The 13,357-nt window shown below is 38.6% G+C and overlaps 1 protein-coding gene across 4 annotated transcripts in view; it reads left to right on the forward strand.

Moving 5' to 3' along the window:
• The window catches only part of cdc42bpab (CDC42 binding protein kinase alpha (DMPK-like) b), a 94,834-nt gene that overhangs the window by 41,677 nt on the left and 39,800 nt on the right, over window positions 1-13,357 (forward strand). For all 4 annotated transcript variants that reach the window (XM_055149356.1, XM_055149353.1, XM_055149354.1 and 1 more), the window contains exons 5-6: window positions 3,117-3,212; window positions 5,358-5,506. In XM_055149356.1, coding sequence (XP_055005331.1) covers window positions 3,117-3,212; window positions 5,358-5,506 — 245 coding nt within the window. The remainder of the gene's footprint in view (window positions 1-3,116; window positions 3,213-5,357; window positions 5,507-13,357) is intronic.

The raw sequence follows: 13,357 nt of genomic DNA on the forward strand, positions 1-13,357 counted from the left end.
GGTCTTCCCCGGGGCCTCCTCCCGGTGGGACATGCCCGGAACACCTCCCGAGGGAGGCGTCCAGGAGGCATCCGAAACAGATGCCCGAGCCACCTCAACTGGCTCCTCTCGACGTGGAGGAGCAGAGGCTCTACTCCGAGCTCCTCCCGTGTGACTGAGCTCCTCACCCTATCTCTAAGGGAGCGCCCAGCCACCCTGCGGAGGAAACCCATTTCAAGCGCTTGTATCCGCGATCTCGTCCTTTCGGTCACTACCCAGAGCTCATGACCATAGGTGAGAGTAGGAACAAAGACTGACCGGTAAATCGAGAGCTTCGCCTTTCGGCTCAGCTCCCTCTTCACCACAACGGTCCGATACAGCGACCGCATCACTGCCGAAGCTGCACCGATCCGCCTGTCAATCTCACGTTCCGTCCTTCCCTCACTTGTGAACAAGACCCCGAGATACTTGAACTCCTCCACTTGAGGCAAAGACTCCCCACCCACCCAGAGAGGGCAAGCCACCTTTTTCCGGTCGAGAACCATGGCCTCAGACTTAGAAGAGCTGATCTTCATCCCAGCCGCTTCACACTCGGCTCACCGCCCCAGTGCACACTGCAGGTCCTGGTTCGATGAAGCCAACAGGACAACATCATCCGCAAACAGCAGAAATGAGATCCTGTGGTCCCCAAACCGGACCCCCTCCAGCCCCTGACTGCGCCTAGAAATTCTGTCCATAAATACAATGAACAGAACCGGTGAAAAAGGGCGGCCCTGGCAGAGTCCAACATGCACCGGGAACAGGTCTGACTTACTGCCAGCAATGCGAACACAGCTCCTGCTCCGGTCATACAGGGACCGGACAGCCCTTAGCAAAGGGCCCCGGACCCCATACTCCCAGAGCACCCCCCACAGGACACCACGAGGGACACGGTCGAATGCCTTCTCCAAGTCCACAAAGCACATGTGGACTGGTTGGGCAAACTCCCATGAACCCTCGAGCACCCGATGGAGAGTGTAGAGCTGGTCCAGTGTTCCACGGCCAGGACAAAAACCACACTGCTCCTCCTGGATCCGAGGTTCGACTATCGGCCGGATTCTCCTCTCCAGTACCCTGGCATAGACCTTACCGGGAAGGCTGAGGAGTGTGATCCCCCTATAGTTGGAACACACCCTCCGGTCCCCCTTCTTATACAGAGAGACCACCACCCTGGTTTGCCAGTCCAGAGGTACTGTTCCCGACAGAAGAAAATATACTACTTCTGAACGCTTGTACCAATTTTGTTACTATCAGTATGAAATTACAAGTTGTGACATATTAGTTTAATGAACTGTTGAAAGAAAAATATAAAACATATTTTGGAAAGTTATTCATATTAACATCAGATGTAGGCCTGTTTTTTTTTTAATGATGCAGTATATAAAAAAAAAAGAGTTTCCTTGGATTATCCTGCTCATCCTGTCGCAAGGCCTCAGCTGAGGAAATGGATATCATAATTTTCCTTTGGGTATATTCTCACAGTTTAAAAAATCTAATATAACTTCTGTGGCTCACAATTATAGATGTAGATTTTATGATAACATATATACTGTATACTTGTATAGCAATTTAAAGTGAACTGATCTGTCCAGAATAGTACTTGTAGATCTGCTTGCTGGACATGGCCTCTGGTGATGCATGTTTTTCTCATCGACCTCTCCCTGACGCTCTCACATTCCTCCTGCTCCCATGGGTGCACAGTCTCATACGTCACAAAAGAGCAACCATAAGAAACAATGCACAAACATGGATGTCCTTTTTCTACTGTTTTTCCAACTTTTAACCTGCAGCCAACCAGTCATTTTAATCTTGACATACATTTATAATTACCTTTGAGAAGGTAATTAAGGCTGAGTAGTTTTTATTTTACTAAAGTAACAGCATCATTTAGTCCTTAAAGGGTTCATATTACGCTTTTTTCTGATCTTTTATAATGTTCCTCATCAAAAACATACCTGGAGTTTGTTTTGTTTCATTTACACAAGTTACAAACCCTGCATATTTCTTCCCTTAAACAGAAAACACTCTGTTACACCTTGTGATGTCATGTGGTAATACGCCCTGTATTACTGCTTGACTAGGTTTTTAAACTCTGTGCAATGTCACTAGAATCATTTAAATGATTTCAGCCCTGGAACTGCCCATTTTTACTGAACAAAAGGTAAAAGGTAGTTGTTAAATTGAAAACTATTACTACATAACATCACAAGGTGGAAGAGAGCATTTTGAGCTTTGGAGATGTAGACAGACTAATAATAAAAAGTTACTCAAACGTGTGAATGAAACAAAACACAACTTCAGGTGTGTTTTTGAGGAGGTAACAACATTTTAGCATGGCTTGCAGCTCATAAGCGTCAATTTGGTGTAATACAGGACCTTTAACCTAGACCAGCACTGTTGACAATATCGCTGCCATTTTCTTTTCAAAATCTCAAAATAATCTCTTTATTAGATGACCTCACTTTGGAAAGAGTCCTGCCGTATCAGTACCCTGATGCAACATTACACTTATGCTTATCAGTGTAAGTGTAATAGCCGTTTACAAACCAAGACTTCATGTTCTACTTAATGATGGGTCCCAATAGGCCTCTTGCGTCTCTGGAAAACTGTGGTTACCGCTTGAAAACCTGGTTCAGATTGATACAGACTGTAAATCATATGTCATGTATGGAGCACTGTGCATTCTCCAATCCAACTCCTCAAGTGGGCTACTCTTTACTTAGCTACTACCACTCATTGTACATTGCATTTCAATGAAACTTCCAATGTTAAGTGGATTTTGTTGTACAGTTGAAATTTATATGGGTAAATAATAAACCTTCTAAAATATAAGATTTGGATGTGTTCTCAATTCAAGATAAGCGGTCTCTGCCCCCTCTGTACTAACAAGGCAAGACAAGTTTATTTGAATAGCACAATTTGTACACAAAGTAATTCAAAGTGCTTTACAGAATAAGAAAAACATTAAAATTACAATACAAATACATCAAAACATAAATAATCATCACACAAATTTAAATTGCCATTAAAAGAGAATCAAAATAATAGCTTCCTCCGTTTTCTCTGTATCTAAATGTGTATTGTGGTGTTTTGTTTAGACGGCGTGTTTTCGAGAAGAGAGAGATGTGTTGGTGAACGGGGACTGCCAGTGGATCACAACTCTGCACTACGCCTTCCAGGATGACAACAATTTGGTAAGTTTTCTTTCGTAACAATACACCACTAGCATTTTGTATGAAGGGGTGGGCGGTATTGACAAAAATTCATATCTCATTTGCTGTAACAATATTTTTTTGTCTTGGTTGAGGTTTATTTCAAGCACAAAACATGAATAGACACCAAAATGACCCACAAATAACAATTAATGTTTGATATTTGATAGAACGGTGGGGTGTGGGAGGGTTTTATTCATTTATTTATTTATTTATTTTCTATTTTTGTTTAGTAATTTTCAAAACCGGAAAAAAAAGAAAGAAACGTCACTTTAGTTTATACCCTTGTTTGAGAGATTACAATAGATGTTTCATTCTTAATTCATTTTTTCATAGTTTTGATTACAGTCAATATACTCTGCTATACTCTTTTGCCTATTTTGGAGTCTAAAACAACGATTGCAATATAATATTTTTTGGATAAATCTCCCACCACTTTCAGTGCACTCCATGTAAGCATTTTATATGAAATGTGTGGTCCAATGGTTTTCTCTTATTGTTTTTTATTTCAATATTCGTTCGCTCAACCTACTATCTTCATATTTGTGGTCAAGACAGAAACATCTATAGCCTTTTTCTATTGTTCTTTTCATAGAAGTGATCATTCTGCTTTTCCAGCAACCACTGCAAATGTTCCCAGCTTCTCACTCTGATCTGAGTCTCTCTTGTGCTGGCACATTCCTCCACTTTGAGCCGACACCCGCTGAGCCCGAACACTAGCTCCACCTGTCATTTCCTCCACATCACTCATCTCTTCATTTTTAGCACGCAGTCCCACCTCTGCAGTCTGCGCTGACACTGTAATGTGCACATTCACTTTCGCCCACATAGAAAAGCATGACTCAGGCTTGTAGGAAATTAGGTAACAAATCAAGAACATGTATATTAATAAAAGTCAAGTGAAAGGAAGAGGTGGGAAAGGTGTCAGAAAATGTCTTCACAAGTGCTGTTAGGAACGGCATACTTTTGGCCTTTACTTTATAGGAGAATTATTTAGAGGTGTTGTCATTCAGTTTATTCTTAAATTATGGTTACATTTTTTACATTATTACACTTAACTTAAAACTTCCTGTTCAATGTTCATAAAAGAATATAGGAAGTTCCTTGATTTTCAAAATTGGAGTCCTCATTTCTTTTAAAGGTGCACTTACAGCGTTTCTGGTGGAGGGTCTGCCAACTGCTTGTTTCCATGGAGATGTCTTTGCTTTGCCAGGAATTTTCTAAAGCACGTCATTAAACTTATCCATATCCAAAGAAACGAGCAAGTGACACTACAAGGTCAAGTTACAGGACAGATCTGTGAAGAGGCGACTACACTGACAGTGAGAAGTTTTTAAGGTATTTTTGTGCAATAAAAATACCTGTAATTTAATTTACATAAGATAGATGTGTTTTATGGTATACTGTGGAACATTCCAGGCAAAACCGTAACATTTTCATGAAGACACCTCGGTGGCCTACCCTCTGCCTGAAACATTGCAAAGTGCACCTTTTAACACTTAACAGAAATATAGTTGTACACAAGCCTGAATGGATCCTCATGAGATTGTGAACTCTCAGATATCGTGAGAATTCATGTTGCTTCATCTTGCTGGCCAGGTTACCATCAGTGACCTTCAGTTCAAATACCGCGGCTGCTCCTCATTCCATTTCCCACATTCTCACAACAGATGCTTTGCCCGGACACTCCCCGAGGTTTAAAGCTACTGCACCGCTCATATTTTTAGAAGACTCCTGAAAAGTTTTGGCTCTCAGCTTCGTTGCTCCTCAAGGAGTAGTAACGGTGTGAGAAACTGGACAGCAGCAGCGTGAGGCAGGAGTTTATGACCACTCACAAACCACATGGACATTATCTCTTTACATTGAAGTAACGTGACAGTGTGCTAAACTACTCTGTAAATGACATTAGTCTTGGGACACTGCTCCATGTCATAAGAGCACATTCCTACTGAATCATCAATGGAAATAATGAATTCTATCTGAATTATAATTTACTATGCTTAATATCAGCACTTTCCTTTCTTTTCTTTCTTTATAGAAGGTTGTTTACATCTTCATCAAATGAAGTTGTGTTGCTTTTTAATGGTATAATTGTGTTTGACCTTTTATTGCACTGTTCTTCTGCAGTACCTGGTGATGGACTACTACGTGGGTGGTGATCTCCTGACTCTGCTCAGTAAATTTGAGGACCGTCTTCCAGAGGAGATGGCCAAGTTCTACCTAGCCGAGATGGTGCTAGCTATAGACTCTGTCCACCAGCTACACTATGTCCACAGGTATGGTGCAGTATCTGTACAAAGATGCCATAAGTAGCAACAATATGAACATTACATTACATTACAATACATTATTTTTGTGATTTTTAAAATTACATTTGGGTTATGACTGAAATCTCAGTATTGTAAGTTACTTTTTATTAATGCTCATCAAATATTTTTTATTGGACCACTTGCAAGGGATTGGTGACGCATAATTTAATCATAATATTTAGTCTAAAAATTTGTAGAGCTCGTTTTGCAATCTTGAATATTTCTCACAGATGGAATTAATAGCCACTACAAGAATAGCAATAACATCAAAACTGTGACCAATTTTCTCCAGAAATCTGCATCTTTTGATATTGGTCTTAAATGTCTACTATACAGTATATGTGGTGTGGTCCTCCTTCTAACTGAATCCCAAAGACTGTCTTTGACCACGGCCTGATGATGGATGCTCCATGGACTGACATTATTCTTTTTGTGGGTAGTTTTCCAGCTGCATGGTTTTACTGTGCTATTACTGTGGTTAATGAAAACAAATGCAGATTGGGAGCACATGTTAGTTGTCAGTCATCACCCAAGTGCGTTTTTACCACTCAATAATTTCACTGTTTTGGCTCATGTTCAATCGTTAAATAAAGTTGAGGTTAAGTTCAGTGCGTATAAGAAATAGATTCTTAATTTCACATGTTATCGGTTATGTTGGCTCTCATCTCAGTTTTGGCTTCTGTCTGGCTACTTTGTGATTCTCTTTGCTGGTGTTACTTGAATGACATTTATTGTAGACCTGCTGGCTCTTTTTACTCACATGTTTTGTGCTTGCTGTCATGGCTCGACATTTCGAGATTTGGAAAAGTTAAATAAGGGAGATAATTTGTAGGGGTTCCATAGGGCTTTTGTCTTTGGACCAATATTGTTTGGTAAAAAAACAATCATGCAATAAAGTTTAGTGAGGTTTATGTGTTTTTTTTTTATATTTGTGTGATTGTGACTAAGCCATGTGTCTGCCTGTCTACCCAAGAGTTGTGTTTTAGGAGGTAGCTTACCACCTGCAAATGAGAGTTCTTTTAACAACTACATATTAGCAAATGTACATAGGGCTGCAATTTGAGTGGATGCTATTAGAAAAGTGCAAGGGCTGCAAATTTTTAAGTACTACAGTAGTAGTCTCTTAACATCTGTAGACTTATTTTGGATACAAACTGTTAACCCTTTAGTTAAGATTTAGTTAAGTCTTGTAACATGTTCTAAAATGTGATTCTTGTAGTTTTGCCATTCATATTTCAGTGTTTTTTTTTGTTAATTATTTAAAAGTTTTAACTTTAAACTATTATTAAAACTTAAATCACAAATTTAAGTGCAGTTGCAATGCTTGTTGGAAAAATGCAGTTAGCAGCTAGCCCTAATGTTACATCATTTAAGCTAGTATTTGGTAGATAACCTTAATCATATTTTGTTAAATTAACTTGGAGTTTGCAACTACATATTGGCCTGTGATATTTTTATTCCTACCATATTGTACAACATAGTGATTTCTGGTCTCATGTTCACTGTTAAAGCCTTCATTAAATGCAATAGGAAAGAATTCTACATTTTATATCTTACTGGAGGGTCTATATTTAAGAACCCATAAAACACGATTTCATTGCAGTCCTCTGTTTAGTGTTAGCTGTCATGTCTTGTGTTGCTTTTGTATCCTCTTCCTGCTTCCACTTTACACACCACATTCACTCTCACTCATTTTTCTGCATTGAAGCAAACCACCTCAAAGTGGTCTGTTCTAGGTCTGTAGACCCTCTCGATCCATTTTCTCCTATGGCGTCGATGCCAAAGGAATCCATGGGTCGTTGAAGATGCCCCTGGGAATGGAAGTCGGCCCGGAAGTGGTCACGTTGGCATGTTAACATAATTACAGTGTTGCATTTCACAGGGGACCCATGACAGCAATTTGGACAAGATGGTTCGACAACAAGGGAGGGTCTAAAGTGAAGATAAATCCAGTGAGAGAGAGAATAGAGGGGGAGGAGCCGTATGGGTGTACTTGTTGTTGTGCTTTTGTTACAGGGTAAAAGCTAGACTGAAAAGTCATTTTTAAGATTTTTTTTTTTTTAAATGTCTCACAACTAGATTCAACTAGTCAAAAATGCAGCAAAATGGTGATCATTTTTTTCTCAAAACCTGAAATACTTCCAGATTGCTGTGATTTTATTAATACTATAGAGTCATGGCTACACATTTGGGTTAACTTCACCAACAAGCCATATTTTGCTCTTATACTCTAAAGAGACATCAAAAACTCCCAAGACATGTTGATTTAAATCTATACATTGCAGAAAGGGACAGCCACAAATTACATGCTGTTATATTGGGATGTGGAAGTGTATGGAAAAGCCAAAATGCTCAGGAGGGAGGGGGCAGCGTTCCTCAGTGGTGGACTCTTTTGGGACAGTAATAATGGGGTAAGCAGTGACATGTGTGGGCGGGGGTGTGGTGGTGCTTAGCCCTCTGTGCAGGCTCTCCCATGGGACCTCCTGCCCGCCCAGAGGAGGGGGGAGAGGGAAAGAGAGGAGGGTGTGTGCTTATCTGTGCCTGTTGTACCATATCATTCACCTGTGACTCAAGGGACAGTGCATTAACCCCCTCATTAAAGCTCCCTAATGTATGTTTTAACTACACTACATCAGTTATTCAATTACACACAAAACTGTGCAATTTGTGGCAATACTGTAATTTATTATTTTGAGACTTCATTTTTTCCCTGGGGATTTTCCATTGAATATTTTCTGGCATATTCACCCATAATGAGATCTGTAAAAGTGTTTTTAATTTATGTATGTTTATATTGAGAGACCATAATTACACGAGCGCAAGTCACGCTTCCATTAACATTTAAATTGCAGTGTTACAAATACGCCATAAAGCCTATACATGCAATTGTAAAAACATAAAAGATCTATAGCATTCACTACCATCTGGTGAGGTTAGAATAATGGTTGAGTTTATATTTGACATGGTACCTATTTGTATTTTTTATTTGCCCATAACCGTTCCTATCCACAAAACCCAGATTTTTATTAGTGATTTATATTGATTAAAGGGCCTAAATTATACAAAATTGACCCTTGTGAGCTTTAAGTCATGTTACAATGCTGTTCCTTCCCCAAAAACATACCTGAAGTTGTGTTTAGTTTCAATCACACATGTTTGAGTAACCCAGAGTGTTTTCAGTTTAAAAGAAGAACTAAATTTGCTGGGTTTGTGTGTTGCGTGAACAAAACAAAACACAACTCCATGTATGTTTTTGATGAGGAAACAACATTATAACATACTCGAACATAACCATTACAATAGACATCTTATTACATTTATCTTTTTGAAGTATGTGACCTAGGTTTAATGGCCCCACACTTTAAAATTATAATTTCCTTTCCCTATCTGCGTGACACTGATGAAGCTGAAAAGAGCCCAGATGAAAGCACTTGGGTCAACCTTCTGTCCGCAGAGGGCTGTCCCGTGGGAGATGGAGTGTGCTGGGCTAATGCAATGGGAGCCTGTGTCTTATTCAGTGGTCAGTGATCCGCCTGCCCTCCCTGTGGGCGCTGGCAGAGTGTGAATAGGCAGAGTCAGGCTGCCTTTGTGCCTTTGAGCCTCACAGCTGTCCGCCCCGCAGAGAAAGTGATTGGCCCAGTCAGATAGAGATGGAAAAGGTGGGGGGATGGGAGATTCGGGGGTTTGAACACAACAAAAAATATTTAAGATATGGTGATACCTTTAATACGCAAACATAGGGGTAGAAGATATATTGGGGAACAACTGCATAATTGTTCTGGACTTTTTGAAATTGGAATACAGAATATTCCATGAACTATTAAATTATTAAATGACAGCAAAAATTTATAATAATACTAGCTAAAACATCTTGTATAACCTCCCAATTAAGTGTATGAAGTGACATTTCATAAGATATTGCAAACATGTTTTAGCACATTCTTAATAATGCAAAACAAAACAAAACACAAAAAGAGATTAATTTTGGTCAATTTTACCCACTTCTATACTAAAGCATATAGCCAGATTTAGTGGTTTTGTAGCTCAAAACATCAGTACAAGTTACAATAAAACAAAAATAAATGTAGTCTTAAAATAAACATAATTTCGTATGTTTCCATCCAATCCTTTTATTTCAATCAAAAGCAGATGGCATGAGCAGAAGAGTGATATTTGAATATATGTGTAGTAAGGATGCTAAGGTTTGCGCTGCCAGGCTAGAGGCCAAGAAGTAGACCAAAGAGGAGATTTGTAGATGTATTGAAAGAAGACTTTCGGTTGGTGAGTGAGAGAAGACATGGAAATGAACAGATTTAACATAAAGGAAAAAATGAACCTATATTGAAGAAAGAGTTAAATATATTGCCATCTACTTCTGTCTATTACTTGAGCATAAGAATTCAGTTTTTTGCTGTGTAGTTTCAGTTAACCTATTGTTAACCTAGCAAAATGACCAAGTATACAACTACAAAGTCACTGACACACAAGATTTGTGATTTTTAAGAGCATTGTCTCATCTTTCTATTGAGCTTATATAGCAGTTTCATTACATCAATTCATTACATCATATCCTTAGCTAGAGCCTGGGGTTCGTCATGTAAATCGGACAAGGAATTTGAGTGTAGTTTCCTCTTAAGACAGACTTTTATTCTCTGGCTTTTAGCACAGTTGTGTGGTCCTCTGTGTCATTTATTTATTTAAATGTATTTTACTTATTTATGGTTTTATGGATTTGGTTTTATTAGATTTAACTGTGTTTATTGTTTTCAGAGTAGCAAGATAAAATTTAGCTTGTAAACCTCTTGTTGTCTTTTTTTTTTTTGGTCTCTATGCAGCACTTTGCCACCATTTGGACTGAAAAATGCTCTGTATAAATAAAGTGTTTTTTAATATAGTAGTCCAGAGTCCACAGAATGCAGCATCTGTTGTGACTGTAAACTGGTCCATTGGCAGTGTTTCTTTGTGTTGACGACCTCAGTGACAGTCGTGTGCTGTATTATTGATCAGCTCCATGTGTCTCTCTGCACACCAGTGACTCAGAGGAAGCACTTAGGCACACTTTAGTCAACAAAGGGCTTCCTGTCCGCTACTTTGTCTATACAGGTAAAACATGGTGCTTATTCTAGTAAAGCAGTATAGTTAGAATCATTACACCGCCATTACACCTTTTAAGTGATTAAAATATTTACTTTAAAGTTATACACTTTTGGCTTAGACTTAGATGAACTTTATGGATCCACAAGGGAAATTATTTGGACACAGTGGCTCACACATCACAATTAATATGACAAAGAGAAAAAAAAAAAAGAAAAAAAAAAAAAGAAAATAGCAAGAGACTGGTGTCAAATAAGGCATGTTATATAAATTATATGAATGTATGTATATTTGAAAATATAGTAATACAAATATAAACAAGCTACACAGAAGAAATCATCAGGAAAAAAACGGAGCAAAGATGAAATTTAAAACATTCAAACTATTATACCTGTATTTTTGTATTTGTGGTAAGTGACACTAAAATGAATATGATGTCACTTGTGGATGTTTAAGAGATTTGATACTCTCTGTAGCATTGAGAGACATGTCTAATCCATAGAACAATATACAGATATATAATAGTAAAATATAATCTAGAAATAAAACACACAACATAGCATGGACAGACTGCCTATCTAAATGTGTTTTTTTTTTAACATTAACATAAATATTTGAACTGCGTAGGCTTGAATAATTACCATATGAACTACTCAAGAGTTTAATTATGTCATTTTCAGCATAATTGGGTACAGTGGCATGAAGTGGTCTTAATGTTATTAGCCTAACCATAGACTTTGATCACAAACTGTATCTCTCAGATGAAACCAGTCTAAAAGTGATGAGTCAAAAGCGATGTTCTGTCTGTGTGAATGACTGTCCATCTGCAGACAAGTGCACAGGCCTGCATATAAGCATGTTTAGGAGGTTTGATATTTTCTTCAGCTTTGAAAGATGTGTGTAAAGAGAACTGCAGATATAAATCCATGATAGTTTAGTTAACTTATGTTAAAAAAAAAAAAGGCACATAAATAACATTGGCATTCTGCTCACGTTACCGTGTTTTGTTGAAATTCTCTGCCATAGATAATTACTGCAGACACTTATTGGTTTCATATGAGCTTGTAAATGCTTGAATAATTAACACACTATCTACCGAAGAGTTTCATTATGATAGGATTTATTTAGAAAGAGTTTACTATGATCCTGCTTTAGGATACAGGAGCATAAAGCAGCCTTAATCTTATTGGCCTAAACACAGAGTTTGATCACTATCTGTATCTGTTATCTGAGGCCAGAAGTCAAAAGTGATGTTCTGTGTGAATGACAGTCCATCTGCAGACAAGTGTGCCGGCCTGTTTCTGTGAAATTGTGTGTGTGTTTATGTGGTTGTGTATTGGAGAGGTGCGGTCCAGATGGTCTCTACAGATGGATGATGGTTTTAGAGGAGATTACCTCTCTCTATTCTGGTCTCTGCTCCTGAAGACCACAGGAGCCCAGTGACACAGTAGCCCAATTAGCCACGCTAAATAGCCTAGCAAGGGTTACCAGCAGTTTGCCAGTTGTTAATGTAATTTTTTTTCTATCCTGATGTAATTATTTAAATTGCGAACGTGCAAAGCTAAAATAAGTCACTATAAATCCTATTGTTGTGGGTTTTCTGTCCCTACGCTGGTATCGCTTAATATCGGCATCAGTACCAGAAGATACTTAAAGCCAAAGTATCAATATTAGTATTAGAACTGAAAAAGCTGGACTGGAGCATCCCTAGTGCCATGAAGGAGAAGGGTGTTTTGGGTGGTTGGGGGCTGGGTTTAGCATAGCCTCTTGTGCCTCTTTCATGCTTATTGTTTACCACACAAATGCAGGAAGTCAAAGGTCAGCCATGTTGTTGATAATGGCCCAACTATGGCCACAGAGGCACCTAATCATGTCACTAGAATATGTGGTGGTGATATTATAAGACAAACAAGTATTTAGTGAATTTTTTCCAGGGGCCAGAAAGAAAATGTGTTCAGAACTTGGACAGTGAATTACTATTTAATATAGAGATCGCTCAATATGCATTATTCTCTGGCCAATACCGATACAGTTTCTTTAGAATCCAGAGTAGTCGATGGACGATAACCTCTGCCGATGTTTTTGGGCAAATATGTATGCCCAATTTTGGTAATTTTCCCCAAATAATCAAATTTGAATTTAATACAAGCTCACCCATGACCTTGTTTTACTGCACATTGGATGAGTGAGCAGTGTAGTCACATTTTTGCACTACACTCTTTGGACTTAAGTGTATAGGCTTGATGCATATGTTCTTAATGCATATTTAGACAGGTGGTTGAGCCAAACAAAATATTAGCCTGTGCCGGAGATTTACGCAGATAGCCGATGCGCAAAAAAGTGCAAATATCGGCCAGATATATCAGCCAACTTATCCGTTGTTAAGCTGTTATCTTGTCTTGTAATTTAGTCAAGAAGACATCAAAGAAAATGAATGATGACTGTGAATTACCATTTCATAGTATTTGAGTAACAGCTTTGTAATGTACGAATATGTTATCTCTTCCATGTCATACAGCTCTATATAATATTATGATGACTCATTTATGTCAGACAGGAGACTCTGCAGCTAATGTTTTCTTAGATGTGCATCCAGGACCAGATCTACCCTTTGATTTTGTCCACGCTTCTCCATTTAAGTTAATGTTTTCCATATTAACAAAGAGGATGGGTGAGTTTAGTCCAAATGTCTCTTAAGGTCACATCCCATACATTTTCAGTGAT

Source organism: Boleophthalmus pectinirostris, unplaced genomic scaffold (assembly GCF_026225935.1).
Source record: "Boleophthalmus pectinirostris isolate CB_2022bp ecotype Guang Dong unplaced genomic scaffold, ASM2622593v1 HiC_scaffold_13, whole genome shotgun sequence".
Lineage (NCBI taxonomy): Eukaryota > Metazoa > Chordata > Actinopteri > Gobiiformes > Gobiidae > Boleophthalmus > Boleophthalmus pectinirostris.